The sequence below is a fragment of the Pezoporus flaviventris genome, unplaced genomic scaffold (genome assembly GCF_033815535.1).
Source record: "Pezoporus flaviventris isolate CSIRO_AGI_PZ_B2104156 unplaced genomic scaffold, CSIRO_AGI_Pfla_v1 ptg000007l, whole genome shotgun sequence".
NCBI lineage: Eukaryota > Metazoa > Chordata > Aves > Psittaciformes > Psittacidae > Pezoporus > Pezoporus flaviventris.
In genome coordinates, this window is record NW_026892555.1 from 93879814 (window position 1) to 93900303 (window position 20490).

The 20490-nt window shown below is 48.0% G+C and overlaps 1 protein-coding gene and 1 long non-coding RNA gene across 2 annotated transcripts in view; one reads left to right on the forward strand and one right to left on the reverse strand.

Moving 5' to 3' along the window:
- Nucleotides 1-20490, reverse strand: part of LOC133267334 (uncharacterized) — a 957532-nt gene that overhangs the window by 226996 nt on the left and 710046 nt on the right. The window lies entirely within an intron of this gene.
- On the forward strand, nt 4120-8955 carry SOX4 (SRY-box transcription factor 4). The gene has a single exon (XM_061449581.1). The coding sequence runs from the start codon at nt 5146-5148 to the stop codon at nt 6442-6444; it is 1299 nt and encodes a 432-aa protein (XP_061305565.1). The 5' UTR covers nt 4120-5145; the 3' UTR covers nt 6445-8955.

Genomic DNA, 20490 nt, shown 5'->3' on the forward strand with positions numbered 1-20490 from the left:
ATGATCACCTGATCACCCACTATCATCATGATATTTTAAAAGCCAGGTCTTTTTTCCCTTTAATGGCAAGTATCTTGCCAACTCTGTTCTCCTTGGATCAAAATAGGCAACAGAAAGATGGTGGGAAAGGCTCTTCAGCAGCATCCCTCTGCTGTGGCCTAGTCCTTTCCAGTTCAAAAGGCTAAAATCACCCCACTACACCTATTTAAATGCAGCATAGAGTGTCAAGGCAAAATATATGTTAGAGGTGAATGTTACAGACAGAAAAACACTCAGAAGTAATACAGGTTGGTTTGGATTTTGTGTTGCTTTTTTTTTTTTTTAAGGAAAATAAGGTGCCGCCTTTCCCCGCCTAGAGGATGCCTGCCACAGAGCGACGGGAATCGCCTTAATTGCCCGCAGTGTTTCCTCTCTAGTGACTGCCCTGCTGCTGCTGCTAGCTGCTGCTCAGGCCGTGCCCGGGTGGACGGCCCCGCTTGTTGCGTGAAAAGCGCGCCCTGCTCGGGGACCTTTCCGCGGGGGGGCGCGGAGAGCCGCACAGCTCCCGGCACCTCCCCTTCCCTCCCTACCGCGCGGCGGGCGGTGCGCGGCCGCGGAGCACCCTCCCCCGCGGGAGGCAGGCTCCTCTTCCCCACTCCCGCGTCCGCGCATCCCCTGCAACGCGGGAGGGTCATTCCGCGGGAGAAGAGTCGTGCCCGCCCGTGTGGACAGTCCCCTGCCGGGGTGAAGGGGGGCGCTGGAGGTCGGAGTTGCGCTGAGCGAGGAGGGGCTGGTTAGGGAGAGGAGGTACACTTTGTGCGTAGCACGCAGTTACTGTGAGCGTTAATTAACCCGCCCGGTCCGGCGGAGGGGCGAGCTCGCTGGTTCCCGGGGCCGAAAGGTGGCCGGTAAAGCTGCAGGGACTCCTCGGCCCAGCGGGGCGGCCGCCCGGGCAGCTCTCCCTCCCGGGAAAGGAGCCGGCGAGGGCACGCAGGAACACGTTTCGCGGGAGGGAGGGTTTGCCTTCCGAAAGCTCAGCCAGACTCAACTCCAGAGCGTTTCTCACAGCCTGCGGAGCTGGGGGTGTGGAAAAGATCAACGGCAAGGGCTGCAGTTAAATATGCCTGAGAGCCAGTAATCCTCGGTTTAAGGGGGGGGGGGGGGGGGGAATCTGCCTCTTTGCTAAATCTGCGTATTCTTAAGGCATTTTAACCGGTGGGGACTGTAGTGCGATTTGCACAGGAAGCCCGTGGTCGGTGCCCGGAGCGCACGGTGGTGCTGCTGCTGCTGCTGCTGCTGCTGATGTGCCCGGACGCTTTCCCCCGGATGAGGTTACCCTGCTCCGTGAGCCGGGCGAGCCGCCGGTGTCGGGCCGCAGTCCCACGCGTGGGAGAGGGGTCAGGGTGACTGTGCCCTTCCCCACCCCCCGCTCCCCCCGGGGTTTATCGTCGGTAGCCAAGTGGGTGTGAATGTGTGGGCACAGCTGCTCTGTCATGCAAACCTGCTGAATTCCAGTTAGAAACTTGTGGTGCTGTGCCGCTCAGTACAACCATGAGGGGAAATAATGATAGTAATAATATAAAATAAAGGTCCCGGGTTGGGTATCTCGCGTTTTCCCACGTCTGGCAGAAGAGGCTCAGCGCTGCCACCTCGCGTCCCCCGGCCCTACGAAGCCTGCAGGAAAAGGAATGAAGTTTCGAGGGTTTTTTTCACTTGTAAAACGTGGAGAAATCTGGCCAGTGCGCTTCAACCCGCCTTTTAGGTGGAAGCTGAGTGCTCACACTTTACACCTAGGCTTAAAAATGTGGGGCCCTGGAAGGTGCTTCCAGTCCTGCACTGGAGGATTAGGGGTGGAAGTAATTAACTTTAAGGAAACAGCCAAGAAATTGTAGTAAAATGATTTTATAGAGTTTCACATCGTGTTCTTGCACTTGCTTTATTAAGCAATTCTAAATTGCCCTTTTGTAAAGTGTTCTTTCCTTCAGGAAATAATACTCTTCTGGCCATCCCATGTTCATGCTTTTTGAAGCAAGATTAAATTGAGGTGACTGCTTTCATCAAGATAATGCTTAGCTCACCTGAAGATGATTTTAGCCATGGCACACTGTGACACAACTGGGTGAAAAGCTTCTCTAAAGCTTTTTTCTTTCCATGTCTCTGAGTTTAGTTTGTATTTTTCCTGCTTTAACCTGTATCTTGAAACATGAGAATATTTTACTTGCTTTGTAGTTTAAACAAATTGAGATTTATATGTAAAACATAATAGCTGGGACTGAAATCCTTTGGATAGCATGCTTACAGGTGGAGCAGCCAGGAGCCACTGGCTGCTCCCAGACCCCGTTTTTCCCACTGCTGCACATGGGTACCAGGGGTGTAGATAAAGCCAAACACCCAAACCACTGTGAATCCCTTTTTCCACAGATGTTGATGGTGTATGGTAGAACAGATTTGATGTGAGCTTTGGGGTAGTGTGGGGGGTAAACATAGCATGATTTACTACACACTAAGTGTAAAAGTGAGAAACACCACTGATGTCACTGAGTCTCGTCAACTTAGTACAGAGCGGTATTTTATCCAGTGCTTACCAGAGGCTGAAAGAGGAAACAATGTATTATTTTTGCAACCAAAGCAATAATTTAGGTTGTATCTTTGCAAATGTTCTTGGTCATGTAGGTGACCTACCCAAGGGGGTACCTGGATTTCAGGATTTTTCTCAGCACTTTGTGACAGTGTAGTAGCCTGTGTCCCATGTGGGATCCTAATATTCAAAGCTTGTTCTCAAACCAATTAGAAACCCTGCTAAAGGATCCCACTGTAAATTTTCTTGCAAAAATATCTTAGTTATTTTTAGACCTCTTTTTCACACATTTCAGCTGTTTTCAACCATTGTTTTTTGTTTCTGATTTAACAAGTGTTTTTAACTGCTGGTGTGTGGAACAGAAATTTTCACAGCTGTTTTGTCTAACAGCCTTTTCGGTCCCTGGCCTGACGGATGGTGTGAGGAATCTTTGGGGCAGTAACGTTGCCAGTGTTTTTACGGCCTCACCAACCCTTTACCTGAGTACTGGGTTATTTGACGCCGCGAGGCCTGAAGCGGTGCCTCACAGCGCCTCTCACCGCCGCCCTGTTGTTACCACTGACCATGGCAGGGCGGAGGGGCCGGAAAATGGGATGAAAACGCATCTCGAAACGCCCCTTGAACCCTCCGAAGGGCCCCAGAGGCGGCGGGGGATGGGGGGACAGGGTTAGGCGCGGTTGTACCTCCGCGCTCGGGAGGCTGGTCCTTGCCCACCGGCCGGGTACCGCTTTCCCCGCCCCTCGCGGCCCCTCCTGCTCCCAGGGGAGCCGGCGGGGCCGGACAGGACCCCTCAGCCAGGGGTCACGGGGCTGCGGCGTGCCTGAGTGGCCGCTGGCGGAACGCAGGGAAAGCAGGCAGTGAGGGCAACGCGTCTGCCCTCCCTATTACTCCGCGGCTAGGCGATGGGATGGGTGGCGGCGATCAGCGAGCGCTGCCGCCGGTGCGGAGCTCCCCGCTCCGCAGGAGGTGCGGGCCGCGCGTTCCGTCCCAGCCGCGGCGCCGCTCTCCATGTCGGAGGGGGCGTGGCGGTAGCGCTTTGCGGCCACTTCGCGAGGGGTGACGACCCCGCCGCAGCAACACCCGCGTGTGGCCGGGGGGCGGACACGGACACACACACACATACATACACACACACGCACTCCGGCATCCTCCTCCCGGAACGCCCGGCAGCGGGGTCACCGGGGGCGGTTCGTTGCTTTGTGCGGGCAGGTGTCCCCTCCCCCCCCCCCCCTTAATTATTTGCATTATGATGATTTCTGCTGATTTCCTAATTTTTACCCTGCAGGGAGGGAGGAAGGGGGAGGGTAACGTGGGGGGGTGGGTTGCGGGCACGTGCTCTGCGGGGCGGCGCGCGGGGCTTGCCCTCCTTTGCCCCCTTTCAAAAAGTCCTCCCCGCCGCCGCCGCCGGGAATGAGGTCAGCGCGGGCGCTTCCCATTGCACGCGGGGCGCGATTACCGCGCCGCCGCTCCCGCCAATCGCCGCGCGGCGGGCGGGGCTTGGCACGCGGAGGCGTTGGATACAGCGCCCGATTGGCCGCGGGGCGGGCCGCGAAAGGATAAAGCGGGCGCGGGGCGGGCGCGGGGGTCCGCTCTCAGGCTGCAGCCGGCCGAGCGCGGCTGTGCGCGGGGCAGCGCCCGGCGGGCGGGGGGGCGGTGGCAGCGGCAGCTCCGCAGGGCTCCGCGAGCGCGGAGCAGCAGCAGCAGCAGCAGTGCCGGCAGCAGAACCAGAACAACCACCACCGGCTGCGGCGGAGGAGGAACGGGGCTGTGAGCCCGGCTTGCCGCTCTTCCTGCCGGGGACGTACACACTCGTTCATGCACGGGCGCTTTTCTTTTTCTCTTTTAATTCCTCGTGATTTTTTTCCGTAATTATTATTTTTTCCTTTTTCTATTTTTTTTTTTTTTTTTTTTTTTGCCTGAGGGGTTTTCGCTCAGCGCCTCGTAACTGCCAAATCCTACCTGCACTAACTCCTGACCGCCGAACCCGCCGCCACCACCACCACCACGAGTCCTGGAGCCGGGGTTTTCGGGGCTTTGGAGGCGCGCCGCAGCCGCCTCCCCCCTGCCACCACTCCCCCTCTCTCGCCGCCGGTGCACGCTGGCCGTGCCCAGCGCTGAGAGACTTTGTGCGCCGGGCGCGCTATTTTGCTGAAACGCCGCGAGCAGGCGGAAAGCACTTGTGAACTGCTGGACCACAGCTGCTTCAGGGAGGGGGCAGATCCGAGGTGGTGAGGAAAAAAAAGCAGAGGGACATCCTCCCCTCCAAAAATCCCAAACCCGTAACACACCAAGGAAAAAGCCAACTTGGACGGACGGCTCGCGGTGCGGCTTTTGCAGAAACTCTGTCACTGTGTCTGACCGCGGGCGGCCTCGCCGCTGCCTCCGCCGCCGCCTCGAGGGGGAAGAGGACCGCGCCGCCGGGGACGAGGCGCCGGTGTGGAAATACAGTGGTGCGCGGAGCGGGACCGCGGCCGCGGGGGGCTGCGCGGCCGGCTGCGCCGCCCCAGTACCGCTGTGAGAAGTTGCGCGCCCTGCCCCGCGCCGGAGCGGCGCTGAGCGCCGGCGAGCCCCGCGCTGCCGCCGCCGCAATGGTGCAGCAGACCAACACGGCGGAGAACACGGAGGCGCTGCTGGCCGCCGAGACCTCCGACTCCGGGGCCGGCATCGAGCTGGGCATCGCCTCCTCCCCCACGCCGGGCTCCACTGCTTCCACGGGGGGGAAGGCGGACGACCCGAGCTGGTGCAAGACGCCCAGCGGACACATCAAGAGGCCCATGAACGCCTTCATGGTGTGGTCGCAGATCGAGCGGCGGAAGATCATGGAGCAGTCCCCCGACATGCACAATGCCGAGATCTCCAAGCGCCTGGGCAAGCGCTGGAAGCTGCTCAAGGACAGCGACAAGATCCCCTTCATCCGGGAGGCGGAGCGGCTGCGCCTCAAGCACATGGCGGACTATCCCGACTACAAGTACCGGCCCAGGAAGAAGGTGAAGTCGGGCAACAGCTCCGCCAAGCCCGGCGACAAGGCGGACAAGGGCGGCGGGGGCGGCGCCGGCGGGGGCAACGCGGGCGGCGGCACCGGCGGCTCCGCGGCCTCCGCCAAGCCCGCCCCGAAGAAGGGCGGCGGCGGCGGCGGCTCCAAGCCCTCCCCCGCGAGCGGCGGCGCGGGCGGCAAGCCCCACGGCAAGGCAGCGGCGGGCGGCAAAGCTGCCCCCTTCCCGGGGGAACCGCCGGCCGCGCTGCTGCCGCCCGAGCACCAGGCCCTCTACAAGCCCCGGGGGGCGGCGGGCGCGGCCTCTGGTCCCGGCAAGCCGCTGGCCGAGAAGAAGCTGAAGCGGGTCTACATCTTCGGGAGTGGGCAGGCGGCGGCCGCCTCCGCCTCCCCCGGCGGTGCCGTGCCCGGCAGCCCCACGCTGAGTAGCTCGGCGGAGGCCGGAGACCCCTTGAGCCTCTACGAGGAGGGGGGGGGTGGGGCGGGTCGGCCCGACGGGGACTGCGGCGGCGCTGCCTGCCCCTCGCCCTCCGGCTCGGGCTCTCCCTCGGATCACCGCAGCTACACCAGCCTGCGCGCCTCCTCCCCAGCCCCCTCGACGGCGCATTCCTCCTCCGCGTCCTGCCACTCCTCCTCCTCTTCCTCCTCCGGCTCTTCTTCGTCGGACGACGAGTTTGAGGACGACCTCTTAGACCTGAACCCCAGCCCCGGCTTTGAAAGCATGTCCCTGGGCAGCTTCAGCTCCTCGGTGCTCGACAGGGACCTGGATTTTAACTTCGAGCCCGGCTCGGGCTCTCACTTTGAGTTCCCGGACTACTGCACGCCGGAGGTAAGTGAGATGATCTCGGGTGACTGGCTGGAGTCCAGCATTTCCAACCTGGTCTTCACGTACTGAGGCAGGAGCCGGGCGCTGCAGGAGGAGGCACCGCCGGGCGCGTTTCTCGAGTTTGTTTTCCTTTTTCTTTTTTTTTTTTTTTTTTTTTTTTTCCCCCCTTTCTCCCCTGCCTTCCCCGGGAAGGGGCTGTTGAGACTGCTGCTGGTGCTCGGGGAGCTGGGCGGCGAGAGCAGGATCGCCCTCTGCTTGCGGAAAGGCCAGCAGTCCTCTTCCCCCAGCCGGAGACGGACCCGCACAAACACACCCCCCTCCTCCGATGTTGCTTTTTCAGAGACTGGCGAGAGCGAAATGCTGCCTTTTCCCTTTTTTATTTACTGAAAAGAGAGACAAAGAAGGGGGGAGGGAGGGGAGGGGGGAACCGCACACACCTCTGGGTTCTTTGTTATTGCCCACTTTATATGAATAAAGAGGAGGGGGAGCGATGCATTGTGTTAAGCGCACGCTGGAGGTCTTGAGCATTCGCCCTTTGGCGTGAAAGAGCGAGCTGAACTGCTTGGAAAAACGGAGAGAAAGAAACGAACACAAAAAAAAACACCCAAGCCCTTGCAAGGTTCGCGTCTGGGGGGAGAAATCCTGTCCCGGTTTCTTAAGCGGTGAGAGGCGACGATGATAGGAGGAGGAGACGGATGGAGCTGGGAGCTGGACTGAGATCCCGGTTAAGTGGAGAAGAGCCAGACTCACACTTGAGAGTTGTCTTGGAAATACGGTGGGGGGAAAATAATAATAAACTGAAACGGATTTGCACGTACGGTTGAGGTGGCGGCAGCGCTTTTCTCGGTCACCTGATGTCATATGTAGAAAGGAAAAATAAGGCCGAAACTTCAAGAACACTGAAAACTTCTTTGGAAACAGAGACCGAATGGGAACAGTTTCTGTCGTGATGTGGTACAGGGAAAACTGAGGGCGACGGCTTTTGCAAAAAAAAAAAAAAAAAAAAAAAATCCCAAATACGAAAATACTGAAAAAAAAAAAAAAGTAGTTTTTTTTCTTCTTACTCAGAATCGTGATGGTGTTGGATTATTTCACTGGTGGGGTTTAATATAGCATGTTATCCTGTCTATCTTTTTAAGATTTCTGTAAGACTGTTGAACAGTTTAAAAAACCCTAGTGTTAGGATAATATAAAAGCAGATAGATGGCGCTATGTTTGATTCCTACAAAAATATCACCAGCTTTTTTTCATTCTTAACTCTTTAAAGGATTCAAACGCAACTCAAATCTGTGCTGGACTTTTTTTAAAAAAGAAAAGAAAATTCAGGACCAAATTTTTTTCTCAGAGTATGTATGTGTTTGTTCCTTATGGCTGTAAATGAAAAGACTGGTTTTTTCTCACCGATGCTCCATCCTCGTGTTGTTTTTCCGTTTTTTTATTTTTCCTTGTAAATGTAATCGGATGCCATTTTATAAGTGGACGTATTTATACTGGCCAAACATTTTTGACTTGTATTTCTTTGTCCTTTTTTGGTAGTTCTCGTTGTTACCCACACCATTTTTATGTCTCCTTCACTGAAGGGCTAGAGTTTTAACTTTTAATTTTTTATATTTAAATGTAGACTTTTGACACTTTTAAGAAAAAAAAGAAAAAACAAACAAAAAGAGAAGAGAGATGAAAACGTTTGATTATTTTCTCAGTGTATTTTTGTAAAAAATATATAAAGGGGGTGTAAATCGGTGTAAATCGCTGTTTGGATTTCCTGATTTTAACAACAGGGCCGCTGGTTAGTATCTCACCCGCGTGTGCACGCTCACTCACTCTCACGCACCCACGAGTCAGCCCCTTTTGTCCATGTTTACACTCCAATCTGCAGGCATCTTAAAGTGACAGCATCCCTCGCCGCCTGTGCCCGCTCCGCAGCCCCCCGCCTTTACTGAGGGGGTCCGGAGGGGAGCGGGCAGGGGAGGACTGAGGCGGACACACCGTGTGCCACCGTTCTGGGGAGACACGCCTGTCCCGAAATGAAGTACAGCAACTGGTGCATTTACAGAGAAGGGATCCTGTACCTTTAACTTGTAAACCACATCTTTTGCACTTTTTTTAGAAGCAAACCCGTGCCGTTTAAACCACTGGATCTATCGAAATGCCGGTTTGAGTTCGCGACACTATGTACTGCGTTTTTCATTCTTGTATTTGACTATTTAATCCTTTCTACTTGTCGCTAAATATAATTGTTTTAGTCTCTTATGGCATGATGATAGCATATGTATTCAGGTTTATAGCTGTTGTGTTTAAGATGAAGAAAGTGAAAACATCTTTGTACATTTAAGTCTGTATTATAATAAGCAAAAAAGAAGATTGTGTGTTTATGTATGTTAATATAACATGACAGGCACTAGGACGTCTGCCTAATGAGGTGGTTCCGTTAAGGGTTTAACTTTTTTGTTATTTTTTTGTTATTTTTTTGGTCATCCATCCTGTGCAATATGCTGTGTAGATTTGTTTTTTTTTTCTTTTTTTAATCTTATCTTAACGATCACCCTCAACGCAATGTTGGGAAAGAAGAGAGAGAGAAAAGGGAAAAAAAAAGATCATGCCAGCTAACCATGTCAAGTTCACTGCCTGTCAGATTGTTGATATACCTTCTGTAAATAACTGCTCTTTTGTTTTGGTTTTTTTTTTGTTTGTTTGTTTGTTTTGTTTTGTTTGGGTTTTATTTTTTCTTTAGTTTGTTTTTTTTTCTTTTTTTTCTTTTTTTTTTTTTTTTGGTTGTTGTTGTTCTTCGGGAAGGAAATAAAATCAGCTGGAACTGAACCCTAACACTGGACTGCTCTTGTCATCATTCGTACGCCCCCTGCCCCCTCCGAACAGCGATCTGTCGTCCTCCGGGGGCAGCGGAGCCTCCTGCTCGCCGGAGGCCCGGCTCCGGCGTCGGCCACGGTCCCAGCGCGGAGCCGCCGCCCCGGGGCCAGCCCTGCCGGGAGGAGCCAAGGGAGGGGCAGCCGTGTCTCCGAACCGCCCCTCCTCCAGGGCTGTGGGGTGGGTGCCGCGGAACCCGGGCTCGGCGGCGGTGCGCAGCTGGGCGGACGGTTCCCGATGGAGGGGTCGGGGTAGCTGGGGCTGGGTGGGGTTTGCCTCCGCCGAGCTCCTGGCAGCGCGTTAGCCGGGAGGCGGCGAGCCGCTCCTCTCCTTCCGGGGCTGCTCCCCCGGTACTGCAGGTTGAGGTCGTTTTCCCTTATACAATACGTGGTTTTTTCCTTTTTTTTTCCCCCTTTTCTGCACTGGCGTTCCGGGTGAAAGCCTCCGGAGCGAGCTAGCCTCTGGGCCCGGGCAGTTGCGGGGCCCCGCCGCCCATCCTCCATCCAAACCAGTTTCTCCGGGGCACCTTTAATGAAGTCTTTCTAATGAGAGAGCTTGCAAACCACGGGCAATCAACGATGTTAGCAGGGAGAATGCGCAGGTCGGAGGGACTGAGGGACGGGGTAGTGTGTGGGGGTCCTTGCCCCCACCTCCCTGCTGCCTCCGAGCTGAGTGCTCCCCGACCTGGGCCAAAACCCGTGACCCCGTCCCTGATACGCGCTTGCGTTCCCCTCTTGCCCACGGATATGCATCCTATCTTGAACAGTATTTTGTAAACCGATTAAAGTATCCCACTGACATAATGGTTTCACTTAGCTGTTAATTTACAGCTGGCTTTGAGCCATAAACTCTTTTCCATGAAAAGGAGCAGCAAACTAAAGGAGACCTGCTGGCTGTTTCGCAAAGCCACCGGCACAGGAGGTTAATGTTTGCCCTGCTTTATCCTCTCGAATTCCTGTGTTGTATTTGCCATGCAAAAAAAGCCCCCACCTACAGACCCGCGCAGTTCATTGCCCGGAGGTTTCCCGGTTAGCCTCTTTGCATGCAGGGCCGCTCCTTCCAGAGGTCACTTGCAAAGCAGACATCCCTGCTGGTGGCCCCCCGGGACTCCCAATCCCCCGGGACGCAGGGGAGGGGGGGAGGGCGAGCAGGCTCCCCGCTGGGGGTGTGTGCCCCAATCCCCGGGCTCCTGCATTCAAAGGTTGTAACTCAAAAAAATAGCCTTACTTATAACTAAGGTTATCGGTCAGTTTGTTCTTGGGTCTGACCACAGGCCAAAATCGAGGACAAAAGCGAGCAGTAATGGAACGGGTGACAGCACCAATACCCACTGCAGTCACTTGTAGCAACAGGCCTGGACTGTATGCCCCCCCCCCCTCCCCGAGCCGGGCTGGTGTGCCGTTGGATACAGTTAACTTGAGGGGTTTTATGGTTTCCTGCACACGTTGTTTTTCTCCTCAATTATAATGAAGTCCAGTGTTGCCAAACAGATTGTTTCTCTGGGGACTCTTTGGTGACACAAGTTGTTACCTCCAGATAGCTAAGTGGAAGTCAGGCTAAAATATATATATACGTATGTGCAAATGTACACAAATAGGAAATACTCATACGTTCCTTGCTGCCTGCAATATGGCTCAAGGCACATCTCTCACCAGAGGAAGCACCTAGAATTAAGCTAAACAAGGATATGTTACCGTATGTATGTTTTTTTTTCTTATAAACCATATTTCTAACAGAATTGTTTTAGGAGGAAAAGTAGTAGCCCTTTAGCAAATGTGAAAGCTAGCAAATTTATTGCAAAGCTTTTTTTAGTGGAGCTCTATGTAAAAGAAAACTAGATTTCAGGAATTTCAGCTGGTGCCTGACTGTAGGCTTGCCTAACACTGTATCCTTTCTTGGACATGGGCCAGTGGGGGTTGCGTACAAAGAGGTGCATTTCCACAGCATCATGAAATCTGCTACTTGAGATTGCTGTTGCTGTTGTTTCTTCCTGCTGCCCTGCTGTTGCTGCTGCTGGGGCCTCTGCCCCAGCCTGTGTGAGAGGCCCCAGTCCTGCTCCTGGAAGCTGCAACCATGATTGAATAAACAAGGCAAAGCAAAATTGCTCCTACCCTTCAAGCCTTCACTCTGGGAAACAGCATTTTAGGGACTTCTACAGCCACACATGGTCATCGTCACCAGTGAATCCTATTCCACTATTTATTAAATCCTCCACAGCATCCCCTTCTTGCCTGTGGCCTCCACAGTATCTTGTGGTAATGCTGAGTGAATTTGTTTGTGTGCTGAGTGAAAAAACAAAGTTTCTGTTTTCTATTTCAACTTCGGTGTAGATAATTTTGTCCATTCTCATACTGTGATAATTTTGCCTCTTCTTCAGCTTTTGCTAAGCCACTCTTTGCTGTTCCTCCATCAGCTTATCTCATAGTGCACTGAGATACAGAAAATAATTCAAGTGGAATATTTAAATAAAAAAATCACGGTAATAGGGCACATGTCTGTCAGTAAAATTTATTTTTAATAGACATTAATTTTAAGTAATTATTTTCTTTGTAAATCACTAATTTACCTGCAAATTAGATGAAGACTATTCACCTCAAGAATGTATATATAATTTTCAGTAATCAGACCTGTCTCCCCTGTGTATCATTTAATTTCCTTCTCTTCCTTGTGAAGCAGCGGGTGATGTGACTGCATGCATCGAGCATATTGTATTTTCCTTCTTTTTCAACACCAAAGTGGGGTTCCCTGGGAGTCAGCAATGCTGAGCACATTTGCAAGCTTTGTACTCCCCTGTTACACTTCCAGCAGAAATGGCCTGACCAAGCAGAGCGAGAGGCCTCTGCAGCCTCCCCAGTAGCTGTTGTGACATACACTTGTGTGATGCATGATGCAGTAGGAGCCAGATGAGTGCAGAGCCTTCAGGCTGGCCAGCCCCTTCACTCCCACATCTGCTTTCACAAGAAAGTGAAGAAAGCAGAGTAGTGCTTAACCTTCCTCTCAAGGGCTCTTTACTCTGCACGTTGGATCTAGTTTTTGAAAGTATATGTTAGGGTTAATTTTTCATGTAGAATAACTCCATAAAGGTCTCTGGAAAGCTTTGAAGACATTAACAAGGTATTACAGTGTGACCTCCTGGGTCTACGCATGTTGTGATCATCTTAATATGCCAGAGTTGAGAAATGATTATCCACCTCCCACCATTTCACCCTCTCCAGAGTCCTCAAATGAGTTCTAAACATCAGCTATGATTTTTGTCACCAACATGAGGAAAACAGACATAGTTGTCTCCAAGATGGGCATACCATGGCACAAAAGGTGACTTACTCAGGACTTAGTAATTACTCAGTCCTTAGTAATTACTCAGTCAGTGACTGGTCTGAACTGTGTATTGTGCGTATGTATCTCAAGGCAAGTAGTGTTTACTGAACACACAGTAACCAACCTACACTAACAGAATTCCCTGAAATGTGATTTAGGCATAACTCATAGGTGCAGCTATGCAACATCTCCTAACACTACATATTTGGCTAGATTATCCTATTCTGAGTCACTTCTATGCCTTTTTTTTTCCTATCAATACACTCATTTCTAGTATCCTTTCTCCTCCATGTTTTTGCAAACAAAGCTTAATTCTCCCACATGGCAGAAGAGTATCCACAAACTCCAAATGGCTCCTGTTCCATCTTCCCTTGAAGTGAGTTTATTTGAAGAAAAGGACACTGTAACAGCAGTTATTGGTGGGGTGACATTCGCTGGTTTGCAACAGAGGTTAGTTGTCCGTAACCCATCTTTGATGCCATTTGCTGACAGCTAACAAATGCTGATCAGTCTCTTCATGCACCCCTGTGTAACCTGTCCTCATCATAAGCAATGTTAGCTTGCTTGAACAGGAGGGGGAAAAGGGCTTGCAGAAATAGAAGCAAGACTGGTAGGTTGGTTTCAAGAGGCCCCTATGGGTCTTTCAAAATCATGGGAATTAGGCAGAAGGAGAAACTCAGACTGGGCATCAGCTGGGTCAGCTGTGGGTTTTGAGTTCTGTTTGGCACTGTTATGGCAGCAAAATACTAGACAAAAAGTGTGTTATACTGGCAAAGCTATGCTTTCTTGTGTTGGCAGTGCTCCTGTAATGTAGACCTGGAAGAAAAAACATTGGTCTTTCTTATCTTTTCTCAGTTTCTTCCTGGGCTCTCCTCAGCCAGTCTCCAGTTTACATTCCTTCCTCTGACCTTTTTTCTTCCTGAATGTCTTCTTAACCTTCTTTACAAGAAATTTGGTAATATTATGTTAAAGATGAAAGTTCCCATTCAGTGGACCCAGAACATTATGACTTTCCTGCTTCTCAGGTACCACTTTTCTTCTGTTTCAGCATCCATCTCCTTTCCTTGCAAAGGGCATGTTGCCTAATGCGTGGCAGTAGAATGAAATCTGATTTACAATGTATCCAAGATGTATCCATGCTACCTTTCATCCTGAGCTTTGTCCAAGGCTCTCAGATGAGGGTATCTCTGTGCACTGTCTGCCTCAAAAATAGCATCAAGCTGGGTAGAAACTGTGACTGCATTTCTGAAAGCTAAATGACAACAGCTGGTATCTAGCTGAATAATTTAAAAGGCTGTTGCTCAGGTTGACAGCTTTGAACAACTGGGTTTGCTATGAAGCCAGGCAAGATCTGACTGCATGATCTCAGCGCAGCTCACCGAAACCTGTAGACTTGGGTTAAAGCCCAGCCACATCTTTCAAATGGGCAAATTCTAGATGTGCCAGAGAAAACATAGTAGAATGACTTTTTGCTGTAGCAGCCTGCCTGAAGTTTGCGACTGCCTGCAGCTCATGGTCTGTCCTTCTCAAGAAAGGGAAGCAAACATCCAACTATTCTCAGGACCCTGAAAGTGCTGAAGCTGTAATTACAGCCACAGTGGTTGCTAACGAGGATGTGTTGACCAGGCACAGGTGACCGGTGTGCTGATGACAGCAGGTTACACAGGACAGTGTGGGACTTGGTGAGTGACAAAGGGAATAGCAGTTTAAAGGGGGATCTGGGCATTTCTCCAGACTTGAACACCTGGGTCTGGATCAGTTTACATGCATTAAAGTGTATACAGATGTCTTCAGACTCGGGACTAGGAACTGCTATGATTCAGAAATGAGGCATTTGAGGCATTGCTCCTGTGGTGACATTGATTCAGACTTGCTTAGGGTACCAAGAAGGGCAAACTAATTTAACATTATATATGTAACTTTAGGGCTTAATTTCCAGAGAGGGGTGCATTTTCCATAAATATTCAGTTGTTCCAGAAAACAAATTCTTTCTGTAATAAGAAGGCAGCATGACTATTTTCTAGTGAAAGAACTTACATAGTTCTAGCTGTAGGAAAACAAGTGGTACAGTGGACAAAACAGGAGGTCAGAAATAGGCATCTTCATTTTAATTCCAGGTCTTCCTGCAAACTTTGTCCAAGACTCAATGTGATTTAGAAAATCTTGTTATGCTGCTTTCCTTTGGATTGGTTTGAGTGGATTTTTTTTGTTGTTGTTATTGTTTTTTAATAAATTTAAAATGCATGACATTTGTAGGAAACAAGGTAATGGAATAGCATAAGAACAAACTTATACATTCTCACTCAAAATAAAGAAGAATCCTGGGTATATTAAAACTCTGGCTTTGTTCTCTTGGGTCAGCTTTGAGAGAGAAGAAGTATGAAAATATTCTTTGCTTGAGGTCCCTCCTAGCTTGAAGCTTTATTAACTGAGTGCTTTTCTTACCTATCTGGGGGATTAGGGAACCAGAACATTTCTTTTAGGGGGCAAGGTGGAGAGAGCTGGGCCTATTTAGCCTGGAGAAGAGACAACTGAGAGGATGGGGCAAAGGGCATAAACTGAAATGCAGGAAGTTTCATCTGAATATCAGGAAAAAACTTTGAGGGTGACAGAACACTGGAACGGGCTCCCCAGAGAGGTTGTGGAGTCTCCTTCCCCAGAGATACTCAAAACCTGCATGGACATGATCCTGTGCAATGTGTTCTAGGTGAACCTGGTTTAGCAGGGCGGTGGTTGGATTACATGATCTCCAAAGGTCCCTTCCAAACCCAAGCATTCTGTAATTCCGTGATCCTGAATTGAAAATGCACACTACTGCTCTGGAGCTGGTTGCAAATGGAAGGTCATAAATTCCAGCTCAGCTTATCTAAATGGTAGTAATAGTATTTTCATGTAGTTCTGAAAGACTGCATTATCACAGTGAAAGATACACGCTGTGAGTTAGACTTTGGCTGACGTATTCAGTGATAATTACATAAAGGAAGCTTCCTAATTCCATTAGCAAATTGTTCCAGGTTTAGATAGAAATGAAATCATAGTGTCGTCTTGTCTTCTATTGTATTACTGTTGTTGTTACATGGTTGTTGGTGCCCTCAGTTATAGATCAGCAGATCATGTCCTTGGTGCACTTTAAGTGCAGGACATAAGGAGAAGACCCGCTTCAGATTATTTACAGTTTAAATGTAGGACAGAAAAGAAGCAACAGATATGAGCAGAAAAAAAAGTAATATTGCCATTCGGTTTGGCTACACTCATCTCACTACAGCAGCAGCCTGAGCTAGCTGCTTTTTTGTTCTTTGCAGGTATCACAGATAAAGATAGGTATTAACAAGGGAATTGGAGAACACATATAAGTTTGCACCAGTGAACTGGGACCTCTTCCAAAGTATTTTTCATGATAAGAGAAAATACAAAACATAACAAGAAAACTGTTGGAGGCTGGGATCATGAGGTGATCACAGACAACTCACTACTGCTGCACAGGACCAGTAAGACACTCAGTAAGCACGTGGTGGTGCTGGAAAGGACCTTGACATAGCTTTACTTGTGAAAAAAGGCTAGGAAAAAAGCATGGGTCAGATTATTGTGGTGAAGCCTATGGGCCGTGAAAATTGTTGAATCAGAAAGTGTGAATGCGTGGGAAGAAGGAGGAAAAAAATAGTCCAGTAGTTGGGACCCAATGTGGTGTGAAGTTCAAAAAGAGGAGTTTAGGAAAAAAGCCACTACTATTAAAGCATAGTCTGGATATCAAAGCAGAATTATTGCTGGTGACTAACAAGATGCTGGTGTCTTATGGCAGTAGTTGAGAAAGAGGAAGGAGGAAGGCTTTAAGAGCTTAATGGAGATGGAAAATTGTATCTTCGTTTAACTCAAACTGTGCAATCTGGCTGGCTCATTATCCACAAGCAACATTAGAGGCAAAAGCTGAGGTTTTAATTTCTTCTGAGGTGAGGATGTCAGCAAATCATTGTGTAAGCCAATGGAACCTGGTTTCTACAGAATACATCTCAGGAAATCTCCGTGGGTGGACTCTTTGATGTCTAATTTGTATGTTACTCTCTGCTGCAACATATCTGGCTGGAGCTGGAGTGCACTAACTTCATTTCCCTGGTCAGCCTCACCTGGGACTCTTACCCACCCCTCAAGAGGTCATTTAAGTTGAGACTTAGGCCTCCAACCTTTCTCCTGGGCATTTCCCTTTGTAAAGTCTGTAGAAATATAGTGTCTTTGGGGCCTCAGCTTCTTTCTGAATACATTATCGATGGCTGAATGAGTGAATGAAGACACGTGTATGACACATTTTCAGGAATGCAGGATAAAAAGGCAAGTCCAAAGAACCTTTGCTTATAGCTGTCTCCAGCTGGTGAAATGCCCTTTGAAGGGATTTGAAAGTTGTGCTGGTGCTGCTTTGGGTGACCCTAGCACTCAACATAGGACCTGGCATCCTGTGGCCTTACAGATCAGGTAACGTTTTTGTTGTCTCTGAGGAACGCTGGATGCCAAATGGCAGGTTTACAGTTTTTGTCACTGTGTTTGTGACTGGCATGGCTGTTGGTGATCTGAAACTCAGTTAATTGAGAATTGTCCTGCGATAAGGTGATATTATGAAAGAATGGGAAATAACATCACTTAAAAAATACAATTACCTTTTAATATTATTTTGTCATAAATAGAGTTGTGTCATAGGTGTGCTAAGGTACAGCTAATTCTCTTGTCATAAATGAACTGCAAACATGTAGAGCAAAGTGTATTCATAAAGAAATATACACTTGCACATTTATGAACAATTTTTGCATCAGGGTGCTCTGAGAACAATAATGATGACAAAATAAATAGGCTGGTTTCACAGCAAGGGGATTGATTTAGATCAAAGTCATTTAAATTGCCAATTTTAATCATGATTTTAATTATGAAATTGGAAACCTTGATTTAAATAATTGATTTTCATCTTGTTTTGCATTTGTGCTTCCTAAGTATTTTTCTAAAGAAAGGTTGATTCTCATTGGCTGGTGTAATTCGGTATTTTCTTTTGCTAACCACGAGGATTATGTACACACTATGTCTGTATATATTAAAGTGTTTTAACATATATTTACACAAATTCTAAATTTATACACTTTATTCATGTTAGAAAAATAATTAATGTGTATTTTCTGAAATTCTAAAGTATGGTTTTTTTTTCCTCAAGCATTGCTTCAGATGGTATCTGGATGATAATTAGACTTTCATTGAAAACACATAAAATCTGGAAGAAGAGAGGGTGTTAGTTAAAACATGCTGGGTAGATAAAAAGTAGTTTTGTTAGAATGCATTTGTTTTAAAAAGCAAGGTCTAGATTGGCCTTGGACTTCAGACTGGCAGCTATGATCAGTTATTTTAGTAAGGTATTAGTTGTCTGAATCTCCCAAACAGATAGGGCTGTGTCTCTGAAACCTTCACAGACCTCTTTCACAGGACTGTGTGGTGAAGCTGAGATCTGGGCCAGGAGCAAGAAGAGGAGGCTACCAAAGACATGAGCTCCTGTATGGTCAGTTGCAGCCTCTCCATCCAAGCTGGTGTCAGTGGAGAGTGTGGGAAAGGGAGAAGCCACCAACCATCCTCAGCCTCCTAGGATAAGGACAAGGTGTCCTTCTTCACAGCTTGCTGGAGGCAGCTTGTAACAGTGGTTTTGAGCAAAGTGCGTGATTTCTACCCCTAAACCATCATGGAGTTTAGTGCCAACGTGCTTCTGCAGAGTGTGTCCTAACTTGATTGTTGTATTGCCTTGATGGTCTGTGGTTGTAGAGCTGAACTGTCGCTGTGACTTCCAAGATTTTAGAAGCAGATTTAAGTGGCTCATAATGCATTTTAGCCTAATTGAGCAGGAAAAATGGACCCTTTTGCTTTTAATCCCTGTTGTTTGTTTTGTGTGTCCTGGCATTACCACCATGGTCTCCTGGAAGACCTGGTCGTTTGAGATGGTTCTTGATTTGCTGTACCGCTAAGTATAATTTATTTCATTTTTGACACTGAAGAAGGCTTTTATACTTATTAATCTGCAAAAAAATGTAGCAAAGCTTTATGATACTTTCTTTTTTAGGTTTAAATGCATTTTCAGGGTCTTAAACAGTCTTTTGGGTATGGAGTAGTGAGGAAGATATCCCAGTTAGCAAAGGAAGAGATATACCTTGAACATCTTGGTTGTCCAGTTGATTAAATTGATAACTTTATTTCTTTTTTAACCTTTCATCCTGATGACAAAAAGTTACTTGTGAGTGTTTTTCACTACTTGAGTGTTCCTTTCGGTACTGAAGCTACTGTGGCTGTAGGGAGTTTTGAATAAAAAAATTTGGAAGGTCTGTATGATCCTCAGTGTTACACATACATCTCTGTATGTGACAAAACTGAACACAGAAAAGGTGCCCTAAATATACTCCAAAACATTTTAAGATGTATACAAAATACATGGTTTGACTTATAAAAGGACAAGCTTAAATAACAATTGTTTGAAACTTTCCCTATAATGTTCTGTCTAAAAATCTCTTGGTCCTCTTTTTCTACTTTGGCAAAGGTAGTATGAAGAAGGTAATATTGTCAAAACATTTTTGTTTGGTTTTGCTTTTTTTTTTTGTTTGTTTTTTTTTTGTTTGTTTTTGGGTTTGTTGGTTTTTTGTTTTTTTTTTAGTAAAAGACTATCACTCTACCTCTTAATTTCTGCTTGAGTAAGTTGGATTTTTTTATTACTATTATTTTTTTTATTAACAAAATAATAGGTGACAGTCAGACCCAGGAAAAGTAGCAAAGTACTAATTAAGTCCAGTCTAATCTCAGTCTTATCTAGCCATCTATGCTCATAATTACTCTGCTAGGTTTTAAAGGCAATAATCATTTAGTAAAGCCAATTGGCAAATTGAGAAAAAGGAACTGTTAATTCAGCCCTTGCAGAACAAGCTACTAATTTCACATATTTCTGCTAGCATTGTGTTAACATCACTGTGGTCCCAAGTGTCTATTAATGCTTTATCTCTCTAAAGGCAGGGACAAGTCATGCCTGACCCTTTAATCTCAAATATATAGTAGTATTCTACAAGTTCTGTACTGTGAGGGTGCTGAGGCACTGGAACAGGTTGCCCAAGGAAGTTGTGAATGCTCCATCCCTGGCAGTGTTAAAGGCCAAGCTGGACGAGGCCTTGGGTGACATGGTTTAGTGGGAGGTGTCCCTGTCCATGGCAGGGGAGTTGGAACTTGATGATCTTAAGGTCCTTTCCAACCCTAACTATTCTATGATTCTATGTGAATGTTGAAAGAGACACACAGAAAACAACCCAAGAAAACAAGATGAAAACTCACTTTATATAGTGGTGAAAATTGTGTTAATGAGACTGTCTTGATGCACCATAGCCATGACTGAGACAAATTTGAGCATAGTAATTCTGTATTTTGGATGTTCAGTGGACTTAATACCAAATTGGTTAATTTTAAAAGATTTCTTAATTTATGTGTGTAGGTGGTTTTAAAAAAAGACATTGCATTATTGTATCCATTGTGCTTTGCAAAACTGGAAAATTACCTCCCTTCCTCCAGCAAAATCTGTTATTTTTATGCTTAAGAGGAATAAACATAGTCTCCTCTACTTCAAAACATCCCTTTCCTCTGATTCTCAAATAGCTACTTTTAGAGGATTTCTGGCCTTTTTGCTCAAGATCTTGATTTATCTCCAGCCCTGCATATCTTTGAGCAACACCTCAGAGCTCTCACACGAAGTGTTTTTTCCTCTCACTCTCTTTAATTCAAAGTTGGCCCCAAATATTAGTCCATGACAAACTAAAGTGCCCGATGTTTGTGAGTTATAAGAATAGGATTTTGTAAGATCTTCTGTACAGGTGGAATATAAATTCCTTTAATACATACACTAATAGAAGATAGGAAATATTTAAAATTCTCAGAGTGCCCTGC

What these genes read in the sequence shown, in the direction of transcription:
- SOX4 (XM_061449581.1), top strand. Translation starts at nt 5,146, where the DNA reads ATGGTGCAGCAGACCAACACGGCGGAGAACACGGAGGCGCTGCTGGCC.